Source organism: Callorhinchus milii, unplaced genomic scaffold (genome assembly GCF_018977255.1).
Source record: "Callorhinchus milii isolate IMCB2004 unplaced genomic scaffold, IMCB_Cmil_1.0 Scaffold1, whole genome shotgun sequence".
NCBI lineage: Eukaryota > Metazoa > Chordata > Chondrichthyes > Chimaeriformes > Callorhinchidae > Callorhinchus > Callorhinchus milii.
In genome coordinates this window covers 27,648,403-27,674,255 of record NW_024704742.1, presented here as the reverse complement: position 1 = coordinate 27,674,255, position 25,853 = coordinate 27,648,403, and the positions used below count along the sequence as shown (strand labels likewise).

Sequence of the window (25,853 nt, the reverse complement as noted above, 5' to 3'; positions counted from 1 at the left end):
GCTATTCACCGAGCTAGTTACTGCTAGTGGTAACACTACATGTAAGCCTCCATCTTCTAACCCCACCATCTCTTCCAATAGCGCTCTATTCTCTTCTTCCTCACATATGCATCGAGTTTCCTATTAAATGTATTGATGCTTTCTGCCTAAAACAAGGATCTTGACCTTCGCAAATTATGATGACCTTCATGTTGTTTAGACACTATGGTTTGATATATTTGACTTTAGTGATTTTAGTTCTTATCCGAGTTTTAGGCACAATATGGGTGCGTGTGTGGAAGCAATTATTATTATGATGATAATAATAATTGCACCCAGCAATAATCCTTTCATGAAATAAATGGGTAGATAAGCTGGTGCACAACCTTGTTGGTTGCCTCTTAGACACACTAAATGCAGATGTGTTCCATCCATCCTCCCACAAATTAGAACTATCCCCACAAGATACACAGTCACATCACTTTATAGTATATTCTGTGAAGCGCTTGGAGACGTCTCTATAACATAATAAGGTGCTATATCAAATGCAACGATTATTATTGCATTTTATCCCCATTGGAGCCTTATCGCCAAGGTCAATAGAAACTTAATTTTCAGGAACAGGAAGAGAGACAACAACAAACAACAACAATTTGCAGTTATATAGCACCCTCCAGGCAGGGTAGCTTCTCAGAGCGCTTAACAGTGGCGGAGCCTGACTCCGAGCTGGGGGGAGGGGGTAGTTGGCCATAAGCATGGTCAAAGAGGAAAGTTTTCAGACGGGACTTGAAAGAGGGGAGAGGGGGGGCAAGGCGGAGAGATTGAGGGAGAGTGTTCCAGAGTTTTGGGTGCGTAGTGGCTGAAAGCACAACCTCTGATGATGGGGCGCAGGGTGCAAGGGACAAGCAGGAGGCCGGTGCCAGTCAGTGCCGGGTGGTGGATTGGGGAGTAAGGAGGTCGGAAAAATAGGGAGGTGCCAGGGAGTAAATGGATTTGAACACGAGAGTGAGGATCTTGAAGTCGATCCGTTCAGTGATGGGGAGCCAGTGGAGCCTGCCAGAACTGGTGAGATGTGGGTATGGAGTTTAGTCCGGGTCTGTATGTAAGCGGCAGAGTTTTGAATGAGCTGCATCTTGTGAATGGTGGAACTGGGGAGACCGGTGAGGAGTGCGTTGGAGTAATCCTGAGTGAGGAGTGAGTTGGGGAGACCATCATACAGACCATCAAATTTAGATTTTTCTCAATCTCATCTTCCTGCTTTCATGCAACCTGCCCCTGAATCCCCTCTTCATCCAAATCTAATTTTCTCTTGAACTCATTTCCATTACCGCTGTAAATTGTGACTTGTGATGTGGTAATTATCACAATGCTGATGAATGAAGGTAAACAGAGCCAGTCGATAACAAGACTGGTTGCTCTGTCAAACACCTAGCCTTAAATAATTATAAAGCTGCCTTCAAAGGCAGCCTGGCAAACCTGCCTCATACAGTATTTCAACAAAGTAACCAGTGAAGGTGGAGGAGACAGACAGGACAGTTAGAGATTTTACATGCATTTGATAAACCAAGCATACAAAGAGGAAATGAATGAAGTGTCATTTCAGATTCCCTATCACTAGATATGCATATTCCCCAAAGAAACTAAAGCCCCAACAATTCTCTAACCTCAGTCATTTGCTATAGCGCCTTTTACGTTGAATGGATATCTCAAAGCTCTTCACAGAATTTATTGTAAAGTACAGTGACTGTGGAATTTGTAGATGAACGCAGCAACTAATCTTGCACATAGTAATTCCCCCCACAAACAGCTTTGAAGTGAGTGACTGATTTTGTTTGGTGGGTTGTTAGCTAGGATTTCTCTTTTAGAAAAACGCTGTAGGATTTTAATGTTTTAACCTTTACAGGCAACTGGGACCTTTCAAGTCTCATCTGAAGGGCGGCACCTCCAGCAATGCATTACACCCCCAGCACTGCATTAGTATGCAAGACAAAACTGTGAGTTCAATGTCCTAATGTGGGTTTGAACCCACATTCTTCTGACTTAGAGGTAGGAGGGCTACCAACTGAGTCAGGCAACAATTAGTTCCCTTTGGGCATCATCTTTTAATTCTACTTTTGGCTCAGAATCGAGTTGTGATTTTAGCTCTGCAGATGTACTTACATTCATATAAGTGTGTATAAACAAAATACAGTCACTACATTTTACAGTATATGCTGCAAAGCACTTTGTGAAATCATCCCAATGTGAAAGGTGCTTTATCAAATGTAGGATAATTATTTTCATATTGTACAAAAATTGGGGGTGAAATTCTATCCAAGTCTAGATTTACTCTATATTTTCAGCATTTCAGAGCTTCTGGAATTTGGCAAATTGTTAAATTCAATTTTAACTTTGAAGCCAGATTTCTGTAGTTCTAGAGCAATGGCTTCAAAATGAAGATGATATTTAAGAACATGCCAAATTCTGGACACTCTGCAATGCTAAATAAAAATGCATTTGGACCCAGGTGAAATTTCAACCCTATTAATGGGACAGATCAGCAGTGCCTTGCGCATCAGGCAGCAGATCTCTGCATGATGGACTTACCATCCTTGGGACAAAGGTAATTGCCATAATAATAATAAACCTTGCAATTGATATAGTCCAAGACATTGTCCCGACATGAAAGGCAAGATACAAATGTAATTTTGTTGTTTTTGTTATTGTTGTGCTTATCATGTCTTCAATATACAGTATATACTGTAAAGTGACTGTTTTTTTTGTGTATGCAAAACGCAGTAGCCAATTACTCACAGCAGTGTCCCACAAACAGTCATGAATTGAATGACCAAGTTATTCTATTTTTTTGAAGGTAATATTATCCCCAGAAAAATCATCCTCCAATCAACTAACAAACGGGTTCCTCCTTACTGCTAGGTAAACAGAGACGTGTGAAGCAAGGAAACTTGTCGAACATTTTGCCCAGCCCAGGAATTGAACACGGGTCCTCTCTCTTGTGAGACAAGTGCTCTCTCTAACCAATATGCTACAGGACTCCAAAACATATCACAGGATATACAAGTCAAGGCGATTCATATCGAATAATTACAATCTCTCCTGCCCAACCACCTACCATCTCTGAATAACAGTGTCGGCTAATAATTACAATAGGGCATCCCATCAGGTACCATATCATGGCATCAGTGCAACAGCCAAAATATATGAGACATGTCTGTAGGCAAGTCACTCTGCTTTACGTATTGCAATTGTTTACAAGCTGGTAATATAAATAGTTGCTGATATAGGGATTTTTTTCATTATAAGCAGTTATATGATTGAAACTACATTGCAATTTTGTTTCTCTTGCAGCTAACCAAACTATTGACCCAGATGTTTATGGATCCTGACTGATCACTTTTGTAGCCGTCTGTAATAAGCTCTGCAGTAATTTTTTCCCAATTGTGAAAGCCACCAAAATGGTGCCACATCCCAAATTGCGCTATTGGGATGGTTAACATTCTTTATGTATTTTCATTCAGAATATGGAAGCTTTAAAGCAACTATCCCATAGAGATTTTACTCTTCAACCATACCTATGGTAACCTTACTTTTCTTCCCAGCTCAGAGCCAAACTACGCCAAACATTGTTAAGCACTCCGTCCATAAGACATAGAAGCAGGAGTAGGCCATTCGGCCCCTCAAGCCTGCCCCGCCATTTAATAAGATCATGGCTGATCTTCTAACCTAATTACATTTACACGCCCTATCGCCATATCCCTTAATTCCTCTATCCTTTAATCCCTCTATCCTTCTGATATGCTACCCTGCGTGAAGGGCGCTATATGAATACAAGTTGTGGTTGTATCCCAGTAGTTGCTCCCTTTTAATAATTTGGGACCAAATCAAATGCACCAACCCTTCCTACTTGTATTTTACAGATTTGTAACACTTGCAATAAATTCCCCTGTTCTCCGAGATCTCAACTTATTTCACCCAAAAAATGCAATCAATTCACTTTACAGTATATTCTGTGAAGCGCTTTGAGACGTCTCAAAGATGTGATAAGGTGCTTTATCAAATGCAAGGATTATTATTATTATTAGAGCGGTGCATTTGCCAAATAATAATCCTTCATTGTGCACCTGGAATTTCTCATGTATCGGTCTAAGATGAATTCTATTCAGTTATGAGATTATTTGATGAATGATTTACGTTCCATGGGCAGGTTGTTCCATTTTTTTTTACAGCATATTGCAAAGCGAAGGACCGAAACAAAACTGAGATGAAATATTAAGGGAAGCCCAGTGTGTGCTGCTGTAATTGGAGAATATTTTCCAAGAAAAAAGGGCAGTTATAAGATTGAAGCCACATTGCAATTTTGTTTCTCTTGCGGCTCAATTGTTACTTCTCATATCGAGAATAAAATTGCTGCCGGCTGCTTTTAATAAAATAAATCAATTGCCACGGTTCTGTGGGTTATTAAGGTTTATAAATATATGTTAACGTGCACCTATGGTTTAGTGCACAAAAAATACATTTGTTCCTGCAGTTTCTGCAAAATCAGAAACCTATAGCAGTGAAATTATTCAGCAGTAAGTCCAGAATTCCCTGGCTTTTCTGTAACAAGGATGCAGACTGTCATTTACGAGGGTGTGGAATCCCATAGGATAGCAGTTAGGACACTCACCCTGCAAGTGAGAGGATGCGAGACAAAACCATAGGCAAGTTTCCTTACTCCACACACCTCTGTGTACCTAGCAGAAAGTAGGAACCTAGATGTTAGTCAATTTGCAGATTGTTTCCAGGAGCAATAATCCCTCAAAACAAAATTTGGAGACTCAATCCACAATTGTTTGTGGGACACTACTATGCACAATTAGCTGGCCCTTTTCGCTCATAAATTACAGTCAATCCACTTACAATATATTCTGTGAAGCACTTTGAAATGTCTCAGCTACGTGATAAGGCACTATATTAAATGCAAACATCATAATTATTATTACAACAATGATTCCAAAGAGACTGTTCTGCAACCTTGTCCCATGTACTCCATTCTGTTCCACTTATTGTCTACTATCCTTGTACGAGGGCGTGTTGAGCACCCATACTGAACCCCTGTCTTGTGCCAAACTTTCTGCGAATTCTCTCAACTCCACACAGGTGAAATTATTGCCAACAAGTGAACCTTCTAGAGGTATAAAAAATGTCAAATGAGATTAAAATGTAAACCCAGAACAATGCTTTAGGATGCACCAAGACAGATAAATAAGATAGTATAAGCTGTAGTTGCAAAGGGCAATTTCTGGGCAGACACCAGGAAGTATTTCTTTTTCCAGAGAGTGATTAATGACTGGAACAGTTTTCCAGTAAGGGTGGCTAAAGTCAGAACACTGGACTCATTTTTAAAAAAAACAGCTTGATACAATAGAAAGTTGGTAGGGTCAGTATTCTGGAGGAATGAGACCAAATGGACAAAGAGCCTTCATCACCCAAACCAATCTTGTGATCTTGTGATTTATTCTGATTGTTGTGCAATGGTTTAATATCACAATCAGGAGCAAAATCATTGGGTTTCTGCCTGCAGCTCATAAATATTCACCCGTTCAGAGCTGCTAACTAATTAGAGGAAAGCCCCGGCAAATATACGGGATCAGCAAATTCATGGAATCAAAAAATATATGGGATCCCTGCTTTCAAACACTGAAAGTGAATAGTGAGGTTCCCGTAAGTCAGTCAGCTGTTAACTTACTGTCAAAAGGATTTCCCCGTCAGCGATACTGAGCTGCTAGTTAGTGAAACCACTAACAAAATGCAATGGTAGCAATGCAAAATGCTACCTCACTGTCTTAGCATTGACCGTGTGGAATAATTGTGGAAGCTAAACAAGCATGCTATTTCCACAATGTAAATTTACCCACAAAATGACACAAATACTGTTATGCTTTACATTTACAGTTTCAGATTACAATCCCTGCCCTGACTAACGAGTCTCTCCTATACAGCAGATGAAATTTCTTTATTTTCAACTTTTTTGCTGAATACTGAGCAATAAAAAAATCTAATTTGTTAACTTCGTGGAACAGAATTCACCAATTAGTTTTCATTCCTCCACCCCATTGTACCCAGAACCATTGCTGTTCCTTAGCATACAGGCTTTCAGACTCCAGAACCACAAGACCCATCACACTTCAAACTCTTTCCAATTCCAGGGCTCAAAATGCTGTGACTGTTTGCTGTTCAAGACATGAATTGTACAACTGCAACAAGGTATCGAGATTTCGATGCTTTTTTTTCCAAATTTTAAAAATCCTATACCCTGTGTTGAAACCAGACATTAGGACATGCCAGCCTTCTTCAGCTGTTAACAACTGAATTGTGATTCAATATGCATCTAACCAGCAAGCTTCAGAAGAAACTCAGAAACCACTCCCTCCAATTTTTCTTGTTCGGGGCGCACGCACAAAAATAAACACCAAGAAGTAACCAATTATCATCCAGTTTAAAGTTCAAAATGATGGGGGTTCATTTGCACTCTTTAGCCATTTCAGTCCCACACGAAAAATACCTCCTGCTGCCTGAAATGACATGCACGTCGGTAGCAAAAGTTAAGTCGGTGGGACATACTTACCTCTATTCTTAACTGCAAGAATCGCAGATTGATTCCAAATTGGGCAGAAAATAGACAAATGGGATAATTAATTCACAATGGCAAGCACATGTTCTCTGCCTAAATCTGGCAAAAATAAAATTAAACATCATTTCCCTCCGACACTGGAGATTGCACCAAAATACAAGAAGGGAAGAGCCATTTTAACCTTTACTTTTATCCTCAAATGCCAATCTTAAATAAGTTGATGTTTGTAAGGACATCTGGTTTGGACAAGCTTAACGTATGGCTCTCAAACTTGGCCAATAATATCGCTATAGGCTCACTCTTGCAGTTTGTTGCAGTAAGAGCAGGTTATGGTCTGATCAGTGCTGTAAATGGAAGGGCTTGTTTTGTCTTTATTTTCTCAAATACAATTAAGATGAAGGGGATGTTTACGCAGTTGAGTCTTCACCTTTTGCTACCAAAGCAAATAATTTCTCATTTATATTTAAATATATTAAAGCCTATAAAATGTCTCATTTAGGAACAGGAGGTAGGGCTCATTCAAACAGATTGGTGAATGACAATGATAGAGAGTGTCGACATGGAGAAACTACTAAATGAATACTTTACTTCCATCTTCATGCTGGAGGTCAAGGATATGTTATATGAAGTACAGGAAATACTAGAGGCTACTGAAGGCAAGCATACAGCGATTATGAGATAATAGTTATTTGTCAGACAAATCAAAATAGTAGATAGAGTAGGAGCTATTGATATCTTCTCATGAATTTCCAGATGGCACTTGATAAGGTACCAGATTAGAGATTGTTAACTGAATATTCAGGTGCATGGAATTGATGGAAAATTGTTTGGGATAAACAAAATAATGTATCAATGATTGGGGCTGAAGAGAGACAATTCTTCTGACCCTGATGATGTTCACTACAGTGTATTAAAAGAAATTGACAAGTAAATTGGAGTTGAATTAGTTGTAACCATTTAAAGCTCTCTGGATCCTGGAGCAATACTGGAAGATTGGAAGGCAGCAAACTACAACAACAACAAGATTCCATTTATAGAGCGCCTTTCACGTCAGGAGGACGTCCCACGGCTCTGTACAGTTGGATCAGGACCCGAGCAGGGGGAAAATGGTCAGGGTGAGGGGAGGGAAGGGAGAGAGGGAGCGAGAAGGGGATAGAGAGTCGAGAGGGGAGCTGAAGGCATGGTCAAAGAGAAAGATCTTGAGACCGGCCTTGAAGGAGGAAAGGGAGGAGGCGGCGAAGGCACTGGAGGATAGAGTTCCAGAGCCTCGGGGCTGAGAGGCTGAAGGCCTGGCCACCGATGGTAGGGCGGTTGGGGCGGGGGATGTGGAGCAGACCGGAGCCAGAGGAATGGAGGGTACGGGCAGGTAGGTAGGGGGATAGTAGGTCGGAGAGATAGGAGGGAGCAAGGCCGTGAATGGCCTTGTAGGTGAGGATGAGGATCTTGAAATCGATCCTCTGGGGGATGGGGAGCCAGTGGAGGCGAGCGAGGGTGGGAGTGATGTGGTCCCGAAGCCTGGTGCGGGACAGTACACGAGCTGCAGAGTTCTGAACATGACTTTATTATTAAAGAAGGAAGGAAGTGACAAATTAAGTAACAAAGCCAATGAGTTTGACATCAGTAATGGACAAATGATGGGAATCCATTATCAGTGACAGAATAAAGGAGAACCAGAGGGACAGTTCACTGCTCAGAGAGATGTGTCTGTAAAAGATGAGCCAAGTATCAATAAGCTAATGGAGTTCTTTGACAACCATATCAAGATAGTAGATATAGCAGGAGCTATTGATATCTTCTACATGAATTTCCAGATGGCACTTGATAAGGTACCAGATAACAGATTGTTAACTGAATGTTGAGGTGCACGGAATTGGATGGAAAATTTGTTTGGGATAAAAGGACCAATCTCCAAATGCAAACAGAGACAAGAGTGGTGTCCTCCAGAGATCTGTACATGGTTCTCTGTGTTATCATTTTATAGATTAATAACTTGATCTAGGCATAAAGGGGAAATGTCTAAGTTTGTAGATGACACCCAGCTGCAGTGAACTGTCAATGCAGAAAATTGCAGAGAGACACAGATTGATGAAAGAAGATGGCTTATCTATGATGAGAGACTGAGCACATTTAGGTTTCTCGAGTTGAAGAGGTTAAGGTGCAGTCCTATTGAACCATTTACAAAAAAGGGACAAGGTCAATTGAGAATCCAAAACAAGCCACAATCTTGAAATTAGACCTAAACTGGTTAAAAGTGGAAGCAGACAGCATTTCTTCACACAAAGGGTTCAAGAAAGCCATAAGTGCAGAATTAATTGAAACTTTTAAAAGATACCTAAATACTTGGGAAGTAATGGTACAAAAGGAGTAAAAACTTTTAATGCAGAGCAGGCTTGATAGGACAATTCCTGTTTCTGTGTTCCTTATAAATGGGCACTCAGGTGAATTGTTATTATATTATTAATATCATGGGTCAACATTCTCACATTTGTTGCATGCTTATGTTCCAAAATGCATCTAAATCAAAGGATTTTTCATTCCCAAGTTGCTTGTTCTGCCATTTGTATGTAGAACAGAGTGAATATTATTATTATATCCATTGACCTCTGACACTACATCCAATCCAGGTGAAATTTCAACCAGTGTATCAATTCTTCTTTCTGTCAGGAACAGAAACATTTCACAACACAACAAGCTCGTGTCACTTCCATGATTTAGAGGAGCAAGAGACCAAAATTACTACTTTCACATTTTGAGAAATTAAGCAAGACCAAGCTTCATTTACGGTCCTTTACACTGAAACGGCAGGATGAAATGCTCCATTAACACTCATTATTCTGCTTCTAAAACTTATTTCCATAAAGCGTTACCTCACACCATATGATAGAATGAAGTTCACACTTAAAGGTTTTTTTTCTGGCAAAGAAAGGACAATATGAGTAAATATTTGATACTGGGAAAGAAAACCGAAACAAATTAATATATTTAGTGAATGAAACAAATTGACAATGTCAACTGGAACCATATCTGGATAACACAGTTGGATGCAGCAAATTGGATGCACACGCAGATTAAGGCTTTGATTGTTCGCAGATGGTGACATTTTTGTGTGTTTCTTTTTACAAAAAAGTCTATTTTCCCCGGAGAGGGGGGAAAAGAAATTGGCAGAGGTGTTTATCCCATTGATCACTAGAGCTTTATATAGAAGTGAGAAGACACAATTGCCTGCCCTTTGCCAAGAAAAAAAAATGTATTCCCGATTAATTAATGTGACTTTCAAAACCTATCATCTATCATCTGTAAAAGGATATTCTAATTCCATCCGAATGCCCTCAAGGCGGTTTGTGAACTCATAATAATCTTCTTCGGAGTGCTCATCAAAGACTTGCATTTGGACCTGGAGTTCTTCATTCTCGATAATCTTCAGTTTCTGCCGTAAGAAAAATGACCAAATCCTTGTTAGTTTATCATCTGCTTTCATCAGCCGCTCGATGTAACACATACTAAATTATCTTACACTTAAAACGAATGCCACGCTGACTAAGCACCTTAATAGAATGATCAATTGGAAACGTTAGTTGCTTAATATAAATTCAATCAACTGGCCATTTTATAAAAAATGTTTGTCGAGGCCCTTTCTATGAGTACGAATCACTTCACAGATACAGAAAACATATTGTGTCCTGTAAAATTAGAAAGCAATTCATAAAATACAATAAAACAACACGTAAACATCAGGGTGCTTTATCAGGAGGCATCTGTCAGTATTTGTCCCTGAGGAAAAAATTTCAAAAANCAGCTTGTTCAGTAATAAATGTAAGATAGTCTGATCAGCAGAAGTGTGATTACTCTATACTGAACGCAAGGAGAAATGCAGTCACAGCACTTTTTGATAACCTTATAAATTCTGAAGATCTGTGAATGTAGTTTTTGGGGAAATTATACAATCATTAGTCCCTGAACTGCTGAGCCTTTCTCTAATATCCGCTCAAGGCTACTCTGACCAAAAAACATCTATGAATGCACCATCCATACACACCATTAACAAACACCAGAGGTCAGGCTGCCTTGGATTCATTCCAGACTTTAGCTGAAGCCAATGCAAACAAATTTGTTTTGTTTTCAATCTGTCTCATCAAAGCATTTGGCTCTAAAGTTACAACAGGTGTCCTCTGTGGAATCATCCTATAAATGGGACTAAGGTGGCAGGTGATTCTTTTCCCAAAAAATAGATTCATCAAAAAAAATCTTTACAAGGAATATCTGGTGGCAGCGAGTAAAACGCATTGCCTTTCCACATCTGGAATCTGAATTTTGAATCTCGCCCAGACTAATAGGACAGCATTTTCCTCTGTCATTTGGCTCCAGTGGTTCTGTGTATCATGTGTTTCCAGGAAGTTTCAACCAACTGCACTCAACTGTTCAGGAATGAATGGGTAATATCTTTCGGATGGATGGCAGGGTGGTTGGAGTGAAAAATGCAAAGGGTAATGTAGTGCAAGACGGAAAGCTCTGGTAAAAATGGGGCTCAGTTGAAGCTCTGCTCTGTACCTACCCACGATCATACTCCAGCGCACTGCTGATGGCAGCACAGTCAGCCTGGATCATTGGTAGTATTGAAACGGCAGAACAGGAGTCCGGGCAGGGAATCATCCCACTCAGCTTCTGTTAACCCTGCAAGTTAAGCCCGAACGGGTAGGATGATCCTAGCTTGACAAGCAGTGGGAAAGCTTGCAAGACAGCAATATCAATGGCAAGCTATGCGATTTTAGCTGGTTAGACTCCAGCAGTACTCCAATGCATACTCTTGGGTCCCCAAGCCTTGGCTCTTGCCAACCTGCACCGAATACTCTCTGGAATTCGGTAAGCGGAATGCATCCCTCCAAAGCCAGAGTTCACATTCCATTCCAACTATCTATCTTAGTAAATGTAATAAAGTAAAACTCAACTTAGAAACCAACTTAGGGAACAATAAATGCAAGTTGCCATTGTTACAATCTTTGTTGATCCTCTTTTTGAGCTGGGCCAGCCAGAGTAAACTATTATCTCAAGATAACCTTTTTTTTCAGTAGTGATATAAGATCTTTAACATCCACCCAAACAGCAGATGGGACTTTGCTTTAACATCTCATCCTGATGATGGCACCTCCAACAATGCAGAGTGTCATACATTGAAGTGTTAGCTTCAATTATATGAGTTTAATGTCTGGAGGAGGAACTTGAATCAGAGGCTTGCAACTCAGCCTGGCTGATACCTTAAATGAGATGTTTAGTGTTACCCACCCTTGAATTTTTTTTACCTAATACATCTCATTATATATCAGCCGATGAATCGGATTGTAGATCTTAACCTGAATTTCATATTGTTTGAACAAAGCAATTATAGAGTGGATGAGGTGAAATATATGGTATATTAGTTAGGCTACCTTATACTGGGAAAGAGTGAATGATGGACCAAAATACCACAGGGTATATATAGGCCTCATCATGTGTAGCTGTGAGAGTTGCAGAGGAAGACAAAAAGAGAGTGAAAGGTCATAGGAAGTTCAATAAATACTGGTGCATGTCATCAATTTGAGGTCAGATTTATAGTTACTTGTGTAACAAGCACATTAGGCATATAGGACATTTCGATCTTTTAATTCAGTGATTTAATGAACTTTGTCAGTCCTTGAAGCACCCATTATATCTATTATGAAAAGCACACTGAGGAGAAATGATGCAGGACAAGCATTTTGGCCAATTTATACTTTCTGCTAATGATAATATAGAGAGAATAATGAATACCCAGGAGGGATTTCAAGAGAATTATCTCAGCAAAAGCTTTCACATGATGTCATTAGATGCAAGAGTGAAGCCTGAGCAGTTAATAAAGACAAGTCAGCTTGGCTTTGTTGGTAGCACTTTTGCTTTTGAGGCAGAAGGATAGAGGTTCAAGCCCCACATATAGGTGTGAGCTCAATCTAAGCTGACATTCAAGTACAATGTGGGGGATTGCTCCATTATCAAGGTGCTGTCTTTTCGATGAAATATTAAACCAAGACATTATCTGCCTGGAATGTTGACCAAACTCAATGGTTTTGATGTACACTAATGAAGCAAGGCCTAAAAAAAACTTTCAAGCTCAACTATTGTGGTGATTCAAGGGAGGGTGGAATGAAACCCCTGCAACTACCCTCACCTCTCCAACGTCAGCAGAATCATCGGGTTTGAGGATTTGTGCCATTCTTTTTTCTTGATCACGTTTTGTCAGGACAATTGTTTTTTTTCATTTTCTATGTATTGGTCCGTCATCCTGTTTTGCCAGATGTAGTCTCATAGCTATCATTAACATTCAGGCTATGATGAAGATGTAATGCTTATGATCCCTGCACGTTTATTGAGAGTCAGTTATTAACTGACAAATATAGAGCAACTGAGAGATTCATAGGCAATACTTATTATATCCCCTTAAGCTTTTTCACTTTTGATGAGGAGATATTACATATGAAATGAAGTTTTAAGTCACTGATCATCCATATAGTCCCTACTAGCACTCCAATGCACTGCTGTGGGTATGCTGCAGTAGGTGAGACGTTAAAATCAAGTCCCATCTGCCTGGCCAAGAGGACATTAAAGATTCCATGGCACTATTCAAAAAAAGTTTCTCCCAATATCCTGGTCAACACTGTTCTGGGTATTGTGATAATGATAATAATCCTCCACATAATAATACCTTACCACATCATCAAAACACCTCGTGGAGCTCACAGGATATACTATAAAGTGAAAAGTCTGTAAGGGCTTTGAGATGTTTCAATGATGTGGTGAGGTTTTATATCACGTGGAGGATTATTATTATTACAGGCACAACATGGGAGCCATTTCCATGAACAAACAACGAATGATTAATTTTATCTAGGGGATTGTTGGCTAGGTCACCGGCAGAAACTCCCTTCTCTTTTTAAATAGTGTCATGGGATCTTTAATGTCCACTTGAAGAGGCAGACAGGACCTTGGTTTTTAATCTCATGTAAAAAACATCTATGACGCTTCTTTTTATTCTTTCTCCAATAGTTTTCCCAATAAAGTCATATAAGCTAGGGTAATTTTATGGACTTTTCCCCCTAAAATGCAGTCCTTCACCTACAAAATGCGGCATCCTTTAAACAGCAAGTGTTGTGATCAAGAACAAAAGCAATTCATAACCTGTAAAATAATAAGAGGGGCTGAATGGGCTCGTTCTGTTCCTGTTTTACTCTGTTCCTACGGTTGGTCAAATGACCTTTTCTCATCATCTCTTTAAAAATCACTGGAGAGTTGTAGAGTTTGCAGCAACAGCATTGTTTTCCAAAAGGCAAAATCTCTCCTTCGTGTTGACTTGTTTTTGAATATTTGTTTGAACAATGAGTGTCGGCGACACCACTGGAAGAATTAGCTTGGAGGAGCAGCAATGATCACTCATACGGGGCCCGAATTATCAAGAGAGGAGTACCTTGGTCACTAACCCTGGGGTGTTTAGCTTCATTTGCGTATGTTAATTCGTCTTCACTTTCAAGGCCCTCTCCTACCTCCCTGACCTGCTGACTTCCTACCAACCTGCCCGCTTCCTCTGTTCATCGGGTTCCGGCCTGCTCCATGTCTCCCGCCCGACCCACCCTACCATCAGTGGCCGGGCTTTCAGCCTCTCTGCCCCTACACTCTGGAACTCCATCCCACAGACCCTTCGCCTCACTGCTTCCCTTGCCTCCTTCAAGGCTGGTCTCAAGACCCTCCTCTTCGATCATGCCTTCAGTCGTCCTCCCACCTCTCTGCCTTCCCTCATCCCTACCCCACCCCACCCTCACGCTCGGGTCCTGACGCCCAACTGCCCAGTGCCTTGGGACGTTCTCCCGACGCGCTCTATAATTGTAATTTTGTTGTTGTTGTTAATGCAGTTCCCTCATAGAGTCAGATTCGGTATCTTCACCAAGCCTGAACCACCTGACATTGTCTACACTACTTATTGTTTAAGTAGAATTATTTAAAATCATTTAAAGGGAGATAGGAATAAACAATATGCTGCTAAAATTTACCATGCGTTTGTGTTTCATTTGTGTTTCTCTTTGGTTATTTTTTGTCTAGCTTTAGAGGAGGGATGATAAGATTTCCTAATTCAGATACCCATGTTATCAGCATTAAGCACTCCCAGAACAGATACTGCAAATCTTGTAGCAGATCAAAACTCTCTCCAGTCTGTATCAATGATGAAATATGCTTATATTGGAATTCTCTATGGATTTAAACCGTTTCTGTCTATGTGGCGTGATGCTATCTGATTTTTAATGCAGCAGGCTGATCTGTTATAAGTGCGGAAGGAAACAATGGCCAGCTTTAGCGAGCAGTGCATTTTTTGCCTAAATGCATCCACACCACAATTGCAGAAGAGCACCCCCTACTGCATTAGTGTGCACTGTGATTTTCCACAACAGCCATGCTGTCAGAATGCGAATGCCATCATCATTGCCAAATAAGGAGTCGCTTTGTGTTGTAGGCCTATGTTCACTGGGGAGCAGGTTGACACTGTTCAAACACACTTCAACAGACCATTCAGAAGAGACTTTCATCCCTTCAGTCTGAGCTGCATTCAAACTCAGGTCCCAGAAGTAAAAAGTGCATTGTGTTGACCCACTGTGACTACCTCAGTGTCACAGTACTTTACTTCTAAAGGGCTATTGGTCAATAGAATCATTCTTAAAATGACGCTCTTTCACTAAGGTTAATTTAATGTTACTGTGTATCAAACTTCAATTGAAACTTTTCTCTCAAATCCTTCAATAGTTTTCTCTTCAAACAGGAAGATTTTTATTTGAACAAACAATAGAGCTGCATTGAATCATATACGATATATTGGACATGTCAGAGAAGCTGCTTTAAGTTTAGTTTGTGCTAGAACATTTCTGTGCTCATGCATTAAGTTATTATTAGTTGGCTCTGCTCAGGTGTAACATCAATGCCCCGAGACACATGAGGAAACAAGAAAATAAATATTAAGAAACAATTGTTTTAATTTAATAGCACATTATTAATACATTCAAAGTTAGAAATGTGAATGTTCCCTCTGTACCTCAGCCTTAATCGTGTCTAATGGCTGTTATAAGTGGGTGGAAACAATTAATATTAATTTGTTCCGTGTGACAGAGAGAGCTGTCGACCAGAAATAGGCAGCTCGGCATTAAGTCGATTCATTAACATGTGCTTATACTGGAATCGTATGTCGATCTGTGTTATGTTTCTGTGGTGTGACACTCTCTGGCTTCTAAGCAGTTAAACGTTGTGAGATAATAAATGGAATTTGGTTCACACTCACTGGCAGGAGTTGGCTTAGCCCAGAACGCAGCAGTTCACTCCTCAGATGGAATCTCAGCTCCAGCTCCTCGGCTTGGGTTAAGAGGGCGTTAATAAGCTGCATGCACGCCACCTGAACAAAGCAACATACCAGCAATCTTGTTATCACCACCACTCGGAGCATACAGCACTGTCAAAATGATTATGTGCAGTGACATGACTAATAATTGTACACAGTGCATTTTACACCAACAACATACACCAATGGGATGTTACAGGCTCCAGGGTACGGCTGTATTTGTTTCATTAGTTCAAACGTAATTAGTCTGCACTTCAGTCATCCGGGCGCAACTTACCTTTTTGAAAATTAGTCATGATTTTTGGGTAGCACTGACACCCAGCTCCCTAAATGATTTATTATTTACTGAGGCACACTGCTTAGACATGATTGCAATACAAGGAGGCTGCATCATACAAGCACACGTACAAGAAAGCGTTGTATCCTATCCCATATAAAGTCAGTTCCCATTAAAAGTTATGACAGTGTTGTTCTTCCCAGAAAATTGTGTTGTTTCTCAGGAGGGATTTATACAGATTGACAAAGAACCATCACAATTCTTATTGTCATTTTGTCTTATTGTGAAAATGTGAGATATTACTGAATAACAATTGTTTAACACAATTAGCTATCTGCTAAAAAACAACACAAGGTGTATCACAGCCTACGGAGGCCATCCATTGTGCACCTCCATAAATCCAGTTGTACCTCATATTTAGATGTCAGCCAAGTTGCTCTCTTGCCTCTGAGTCTGAAGGTTGAGTCTGAAGCCGCATTGGAGCTTTGAGCTCATAGCCTAGACTGACGCTCAAATGCAGTATCAGTAGAACAGTGTCAGAGGTGCTGGCCTTCAAACGAGACATTAAACCTGACTGCCTGTTCAGGTGGACATTAAAGATGTTATGGCACGATTCGAAAGGCGAATGGACTTTCTCCTGGTGTCCTGGCCGACAATCCCCCAAATAAAATTGGTCATTTGCTTCATGGTTGTTTGTTGGAGATTGCAGAGTGCAATTTGCTTCCATGATTGTCTACAACTACTCAGTCGCTACATTTAACAGTAAATCCCGTAAAGCGCTTTTTTTCAAAATGTAATAAGGTTCTTTAACAAATTCAAAGATCACCACTTACTGGAAAGAATGTAAAGGAGTTAAAGATCTTCTACATGTTTTATGGACCTGTTCTTTAGCCAAGATATATCGATATTGAGATATTAGAGGCATAATCTTCACCTGTCTTGACTATTATCAGTCTATTCAACTTCCAACTCTAAATTTTACCCTCTCAAGGCTAATATGCTAAACAGTAAATGTGTAGCTGTGGTTCAACAGACAACACCTTCTATTCTACCCAAAGGCAAACAATATGTACTAAATCACCTTTTTCAGTTAAACGATAATCCCAAAATAAAAGATCATTATACACTGATCCCATCATAAACACATCACAACAATCATTACTATTTTTAGTGATCAGGTTATGTATGATGGGTCATTTTCACCAAGCAAAGATTTCTCATAGGATATCTCACTGAAATATCTAAAGGATACAGTTTGACTGAGAGCTATTAAAAGATTTGACATCTCTACAACAAGAGACATAGACTCAAGCTCGGAAGAGGAAAGGTAAACAGACAGTTTATACTTAACTTCTCAGTGAGTGTTGAATAAAAGGACTGACCGGAAAGTCAGTGAAGGCATGCTCAAGCAAAATCAAGTTAGAAATCCAATACACGTGGTTTACATGGATTTTCAGAAGATTTTTAACAAGGTACCAGACAAACGTGAGTAAGGTCAGGCCATGTGGGATCAAAGGGAAGATAGCTGAATGCTTTGAGAAGCGGCTACAGAGTAGAAAACAAAATGTAGGATTTAACGACAATTTCTCAAAATGGATAGATTGGGGACAGTGGTGCTCCTCAGCGATCTGTTCCAGAACCATAACTTTTCATCCTGTATATAAATAATTTGGACATAGGAATAGAGGGAGAAATCTCAAAGTTTGCAGACAATGCAGAGGTAGGGAGTAATAGTAAATACCGAGGAGGATCAAAATAAAATACAGGCAGCTTTGATAGGATTGCTGACTGAGCAGACAAGTGGCCAAGGGGGTTCAATGAAAAAAGTGTTCATTAGTTCATTTCAAAATGACAAATGTAGAATGAACCTAAAACTTAAAGGGGGCAAATCCTAAAAGGGAAAAAGAATTTGAAGGATCTCAGAGTACAGATCGTCAGGTCACTGCAAGCAGGAAAAGTCATAAAAATGCCAATGAAACCTTGCGGTTTATACCTAAGGGAACAGAGTATAAGGATACGGAGGTCCTGTTGAATCTATACAAAACAATGGCCAGCCCACAGTTGGAATACTGTGTGTAGTTTGGGGCTCTTTGTTTCAGGAAAGATGTTAAAGCGATGGAGGCAGTACACCAGTGAAGATTCACCAGGATGTTGCCTGGAATGAGGAAATGCAGTTATAGTGAAAGGCTTGGTAAACTGGAAGCTTTTTTTTTTAGGAGCTCAGAGAGCTGAGAGGGGATATCATAGAGGTGTACAAGATGATGGGAGGCTTGGATAGGCAAGGAAAGATTATTTCCGGTGGTCAGAGGTTCTAGAACTAGAGGGCATAGTTTTAAAATCAGAAAAGAGAGGTCCAGAATGGAGATTAGGAAACATTTTTTCATATGCGAAGATGGAATTCTCTGCTGCAGTCAGTTGTAGGGGCAACAACCAGGTGCACTTTAAAAAAAAGGCTGGACACATGGTTAAGAGAGAATAAAGTTGAGAGATATGGGGAAAAAGCTGAGATATAGGACCAAGAATAGGATCTAAGATAGGCATTAGCCGGTATAAATGCCAGCAAAACTGGATGGACCGAATGGCCTGTTTCTAAGCTGTACCATCTATTAATCTATGAAAATAGATAGCTACTTAATATAAGCCCTAGATATTTGAGATATAGCGCATGATCTTTTTTGAAACTTGTCAGAACTACAATGGTCTTTTCAGGTCTTGTACATTCCTATGTTCACCCACTGGCACAGTATCTACTCACAAATCATTTATAGCAACACAAAATACTACATTTTGAATTTACCTGAAATGTGATTTCCTGCCCGTTTTACTTAATCACTTGTGACTGCATTATGTAGAACCCCTTTGAAGCATTAGTATATTCTGCAATTCATATTGATATTTATTTATTGTACTCAAACCCAACTGTCTTTCCAAGAATAACATTTGCAAAAAAGACAAATATATACAAGGAAATTAATTTTCATGTAATTCACTGTGAAAAATAATCTGTAATAATGCCGGACCCATGTTGTAAATCCAATATATTTCAGTTCCAAGGATATGAAATCAATAATACTTTGTCCTACTTTACCTTCAAGCAGTTGCCGGTACCACAGCTCTATATCAGTAAAAGATTTGATTTGGGAACGAGAAAAAAAAGTTTCTCTCCTCCATCTGTTGATTTCACATCACACACAAAACATAGTTAGTGAGAGTAGTTAGGTGTCCCTCAACTGGCTGTGTGGATCATGTCTTGGAGTTACTCTTCTTCCCTTTCTTTGAGTTATTAAATATTTGTAATACGGACATTTTCAAAATAAATATTTCAAAATTCATATTTTAGACATATTAATATTTAAGAAATTAATATTAATACTTGAGTTACAGAGAGTCAAATAGAGCGATATACTGTGGAAACAAGTCATTCAGCCCAACTAGACCACATCAATTTTTATACTCCACATGACCCACGACACTTTACAGTAAACCTTGTGAAGTACTTTGAGACCTCCTCCTGACCCGAAAGGCACGATATTAAATACAAGGATTAATAGACATTATTATTTTTGAGGCGCCTGATCACCTAAATCCCCTTCTCTAAACAGCATGATTGAAACCAAATATTGTGGGAACTTGCAAAAACAACTGACTGCCCCCCTACCAAACTGTGGCAAGTGGAACAAACAGCTACTGATCATTTTAAGAATGAGGACTGGATGATGCCATGGGTCAGTATGCTATCTTTTTCACCCCAAGTCCAAACAAAGCAATTGATGTGATTATTTTCTTTCTCTATAGGATTCCTGGGTGCTACCTGAGAGTTTTATTCAATAATCCTTCCACAATGAGGAAGAAATTTCATAGCACTTTTCTTTATTGGAGGTGTGATCTGTTCTTGACCACCTCTCTTGGGATACCGAGTATATTGTCATGTATATTGGCATGACAACAAAATGAGCTTTGGCCGTCTCAACCCAATTCCAAGTGGGAATGGACACACAGCACAAAGATCTGACTAAATTAGCAATCTCACTTGACACGGCTGTAAGCATTGTTGGTATGGGAGATAAACACAATCACCCTGGTATGGTGGGGTTTCTGTTCTACACTTCAGGTTAGATGAAGGCAGATTGCTGTGGTAGAACAAGATCTGAGCTCTACATCTGAAACTACAGTACTCAATGTTCACATTGGGTATGAATGACGATAACTACCGACAATCTTCTCATAAATAAGCAAAATAATTTATTTCTATAGAAAATCACTGAAGTATGTTCATATGCAAAACTGTCTATTTATTGAGGGGGATGGAATACCGCCAAGAATTTATTACGTATAACAGCATCTAATCCAGGGGTTCGGATGACAAATAGGGCAGTTCAGCCTTTGATCTTCTGCATTATGACATCTAAATCCCTTGACTGGATTGTTATCTTGTAATTCACCAAGAAGCATCCATTTCCCTCCATGTAATTTGGGCTATGAACACAATAACGTGTTTAATTTGGGCAAAGAAAGATACATGTATCATGAATTTAGCTTTCAGTCAGAATACATTGTGTTGGTGCTGGAAAGATGCAATACCAAGGAGCATCAAGATAGGGGTATCCACTGGAAATGTTTCCACACTGTAAGTTATAACTCCCAGAGATGCTGTCAGAGGTAGGTGATGGATAGAGGCTATCAGGCACCCTTGCCACAGGGAGATCAGAAAGAACTAAGGTGAGCAAATGCAATATCTACTGCTGCAACTTCAAAAGATAATGATTCAAACAGACCAGCATTCACCCCGCCAACCCCATCAATTTCTTCCGTGTCTATGTGTTTAATCTCTGAGCAGGGAATCTGGCCTTCCTGATTTTGGGGGTGAGAGCCGTGCTGTTGACTGTCCACTGGCTGTTCAGTGGGTTGTCGAATAATATTCCTGACATTTTGGATATGATTTCTTTTAACAAATGTGCAAACGGTGCCTCACCCTATGAGCGCTCCTGAACAAGTTCTGTTAGTGGAGTTAGGGAGGATGTGAAACCTTGTGCGTTTGTCGGTGAGTTTGTGCCTCCAGGGTTCATGTGGAGCCTGACATTACTGATCAGCACGGTTTCCTGATACGGTTTCTATGGATATATCAGGAATGCTGTGCAGGTCAGGCTGCAGCTGACTGCTGGGAAGCCCACGCCAATTTACTCACAAAGCATTTCTAACTGGGCTCCAAAATTAGCAACACACATTAGTGTCAGTACATTTTACATTCAGTCATGTGAGATCTTATCACAGTTTTTTTTAAACCAGGCCATGGGTCCTCTTAGGATGATAATAATCTGATACGATCATTAATTTGAAAAGATCAATAGTCAGGATGGTGTTCAATCCCACCCGGTTCAGTTTGTAGATGGTGGTCTGTAATCAACAGGACACAATGCCTTCCGAGATGCTGGGATTAAGAGAAGGAAATTAGATGTGGAGGGTAGGGAGAGCAGGATTGAGTCAACCAGATAGATGAACATTATACATTTTTATGCAATTATCTTCATGGTCATTTACACAGAAGAACTTTATTCCTGGAGGCCAAGGGGCTAGAGTGGAGTCCCCAGAGAGTAGCTTTGAAAGGAATTTTGAAAAGCAGCTTGAAGAAATGTAATGTTATTTACTCTTTCCATGGTTCCTTATGTTCATATGTTCGACACTGTTTGAACTTTAAATTTATATTCTCTTCTGGAGCAGCATTAGCATTAGACCACCTGTATACTGTCTCCGCACAGAAATGGTATTTTGGGAGAGAACTCAAATATAGAGGAATAAATAAACATGGGTGGTTATATATATTCATGCATACACACAAGCTCAATGAGCTAGAATAAAGGCGAGTTGGTACAAGTAGAAAATGCTTTAGGGATTTCCCCCATTTTGGGCAGCTCTCTTAGATTCTTTCATCTCCTCTCCTTGCTTTCCGAACCCTCTTAAAAACCTAGCTCTTTTCAGCACCTTCCTGTTCTTCCTGCTCAGTGTTACCTATTGTTTTTGTTAAGTACTTTGACATAAAGTTCCATTCATTTGGAGACTTTCACATGTCAGTGTTCTGCAATTTCAGTTACTCTCATGTACATTATCAGGTTATAGAAGAAATTTGCTGTCGTTCAGCCTTTACTTAAGTCAAAAAAATAAGTGGGTCACTCAATCCCCTAGCTGTGCGCAACTGGCTGCCACGTTTCGCCCACAAAATACAGTCATGCCACTTAACAATATATTCTGTGAAGTGCTTTGAGACATGATAAGGCGCAATATCAAATACAAGGATTATTACTATCATTGAAATAATTTCACTAGCAGTGTATGTTAAATGTAGTTTCCGACTGCGATGAGTGTTCTGATGATGTTAAGAAATGGGTTCAAAGGTAAATCATTTTTAAAAAAAACATGCACCCAACACACGAGAATCCTCTGACCGTTGCTTTAGCTCTTGTATCCTTCTGACAGCGAAGGTGCAGGTGCAGTTTGCTTCCAGTCGGATGTTGGGAATTTTCTCAGAGAAACATTCAGGAAGGACCGTGTTTGGAATGAAACCAAGAGAATACAAGGCCGTCACTTTCTGCAGAGACTGTCGCAGCAGTTTTTTTGTGCCAATTTTTTGATTACTTTGCAAAGTTAAGAGGCAGCGACAGAGGATTGGCGTTATGACATGGACACGATCACACCGATACGTGGAAAGGAATGTTTTATATAGACAAGCGGCAATGGCAATTTAGGATGCGGGAAAAAAAAAGACATCATCAGCTAAAAAAAAAGGGAACGGATGAGGATCCAAGGGAGCAGGAGAAGTGAGTTGTTAAAATAAAAAGTGAAGTGTTGATAAAAGGAAAATATACGGAACTACAGCTCACTGCACTGGGAACATTTATTTGTTTTTTGTTTTCCATGCTATGTGCAAACCATGTGTAAACGTACACGCACAGAGAAATTACAAGTTCCCATTATGAATTGATTTAACAACCAATCCTTTTCATTGTTTGATTAAATAATTGAGGGTTCTTGTACTTTTCTCTATACACATGGTTTAACACATGGAGCATAATAATCCTTGCAGTTGATATAGCGCTTTTCATGTCTTCTCGACGTCTCAAAGCGCTTCACAAAATATGCTGTAAAGTGAATTGACTGTGTATTTGTGGCGAAACGCTGCAGCCAACTGCGCACAGCAGTGTCCCACAAACAGGCGTGGATTGAGTGACCAAATTATTATCTTTTTTTTGCAGGATTATGATCCCCGGAAAAGGGATCTGCCAATCGGCTAACAACCGGGTTCCTACTTACTGCTAGGTAAACAGAAGCGTGTGCAGTAAGGAAACTTGCCCAACGTTTCACCCCCCGCCCCCCGGGAACAGAACCCAGGTATCTCACTTGCGAGGCGAGTTCTCTAAGCACTGAGCTACAGGACTCCATTGTAATAGACCCCAGTGTTGATCTTATACAAAGTCATTGCCACATGATTTTAGGCACATAATAATAATAAATTGGTCACTTCAATCCACAACTGTTTGTGGGACACTGCTGTGCGCAATTGGCTGCCGTGTTTCACCCACAAAATATACAGTCAATTCACTTTACAGTATATTCTGTGAAGTGCTTTGAGATGTCTCGAAGTCATGATGAGGCGCTATATCAAATGCAAAGATTATTATTATCTTAGAAGACTCAACGCAGTAATATTCTGTACAACTATGATTAGGTAAAAATTCCATCATTCAATTACACCCAAATGTCGTTTTAGAAAGGCAAAACTCTGCTCATCAAAACATCGCCTGCCTCTGGTACTAAATCAACCTCAATACAGCCCAAACTCTTATCCACGCCTTTGTCATCTCCAGCTTCAGCTGTTACAATACAATGTTTGCCGACATCTTAGGCTCCACGAGCTGCAGATCATCCAGAGCTTCGCAGTTCACCTACTCTCCATAATAGCTTCTACAAGTCCACTGCCCTCTTTAGGCTCCCTATCCTCCAATGGATTGAATTTAAGATCATCAACCATACCATCTATTCCCTCAATAGCTTTACTCCATCATACCTCTGCAATCCCCAGATGTTCCCTCTGTTCCTTCAACTTTTGCATGTTCCATGACCGCTGCCTGCTCTACCCTACCATCAGCGGATAACTTCAGAACTATCTTCCAAAATCCCTGTCTCACCCCCTCCAATCTGCTTTCAAATGCCTTCTGAAGACTAAACTCTTTGAATGCACTTTCAGCCACTTCCCCTACTCCTCATATCACCCATACTATCTTCATAAAGTGACTTTCTCCCTATGTAAAAGGTTCAATACAGGTGCAAATTGTTCTGGATCCTTAAGACCGTTGTTTTCAACTGTGCTATTGGGTACCTTATCCTGTCTCCCTTCCTCAGCCTTCTCATTCGCAGCTTGGCTCCCAGTCGGCTCTGTGAAATGCTGTGAGACATCTTCCCAATGTTAGAGCCTCTTTAAAAATCTCAAATTGTTATTGTTCATCCTGACAAATAGCTGTGCATTGTAGTGAACAGCATTCCTGATGTTAGGGCTTATTTACAATGACAATCAAATTACTGAACAGCTGAAGTTCAGCCCAAGAAAAGCAACAAAATCCACCCAAATATATAAATGAAAGTAACTAATTAAATCCTCCTCCTGTATGCTCTCAGAGTTTTTTTCCATCACTCAAAGCCTTATTGCTAGTAATATCCTTCTGACCTTGTACACAACTGATAGCAGTGGATGATTTCTCTAGAATGGTGTACTGTACTGGTTAGAGTGCTTGCCTCACAAGCCAGAGGACCTGGATTCGATTCGTAGGCATGTCAAGACTTTAGGCAAGTTTCCTTACTCCACACACCTCAGTTTGCCTAGCAGTAAGTAGGAACCTGGTTGTTAGTCCAGGGGTAGTAATCCCTTCAAGAAATAAAATGATAATTTGGTCACTCAATCCACGACGGTTTGTGGGACATTGCTGTGCGCAATTGGCTGCTGCATTTTGCCCATTAGATATTCAGTAAATTCACTTTACAGTATATGCTGTGAAATGCTTTGAGACGTCTCAACAACATAAGGCGCTACATCAATTGCAAGAATTATTATTATTTCGTTTTTTTATATCAAACAGGAGGTCAAATTGGTTTCCTGCCTCTAAACGGTGTTGAAGCAGAAATGTATAGCATACAGAAAGTGTTGAACCATGTGCAAACCAAACGTAAATTTGTGAACAGCCCCCAGAACAATGCAGGTGCTTCACTATCAGTTTGAGCCACATGAAGTTCACTGTTCAGACATGCTACAATCAATTGTAATACATTTTATAGTAGTAATTTAGAGCAATAAAGTGCTGGATACATTGCTGCGACAATGCTTTTTACCCCATCATATCGTTGCAATCCCCAGGTGTTCCTTCTGCTCCTCCAACTTATTCAAAGGATGTGCTTGTGTCATGTCAGGAGGATGTCTCAAAGTATTTTCATGGGATAGTAGTACTAAATAGTAGTCATTGTGTATTTTGAAGGCGAGTGCAACAGCCAATCTTCGCACAGTAATGTTTCTCAAACAGTAAAGAAGTGAATGACGAAGTTAGCATACCTGCAAACTG

At 40.0% G+C, this 25,853-nt stretch overlaps 1 protein-coding gene across 1 annotated transcript in view; it reads right to left on the bottom strand.

Annotated features, from left to right (window-relative positions):
• Nucleotides 1–25,853, bottom strand: part of LOC103181334 (protein diaphanous homolog 1-like) — a 924,060-nt gene that overhangs the window by 879,307 nt on the left and 18,900 nt on the right. Inside the window, exons 4-6 of the mRNA XM_042340721.1 lie at nt 15,918–16,028; nt 9,879–10,019; nt 9,460–9,542 (exon numbers count right to left, since the gene is read on the bottom strand). Coding sequence (XP_042196655.1) covers nt 9,460–9,542; nt 9,879–10,019; nt 15,918–16,028 — 335 coding nt within the window. The remainder of the gene's footprint in view (nt 1–9,459; nt 9,543–9,878; nt 10,020–15,917; nt 16,029–25,853) is intronic.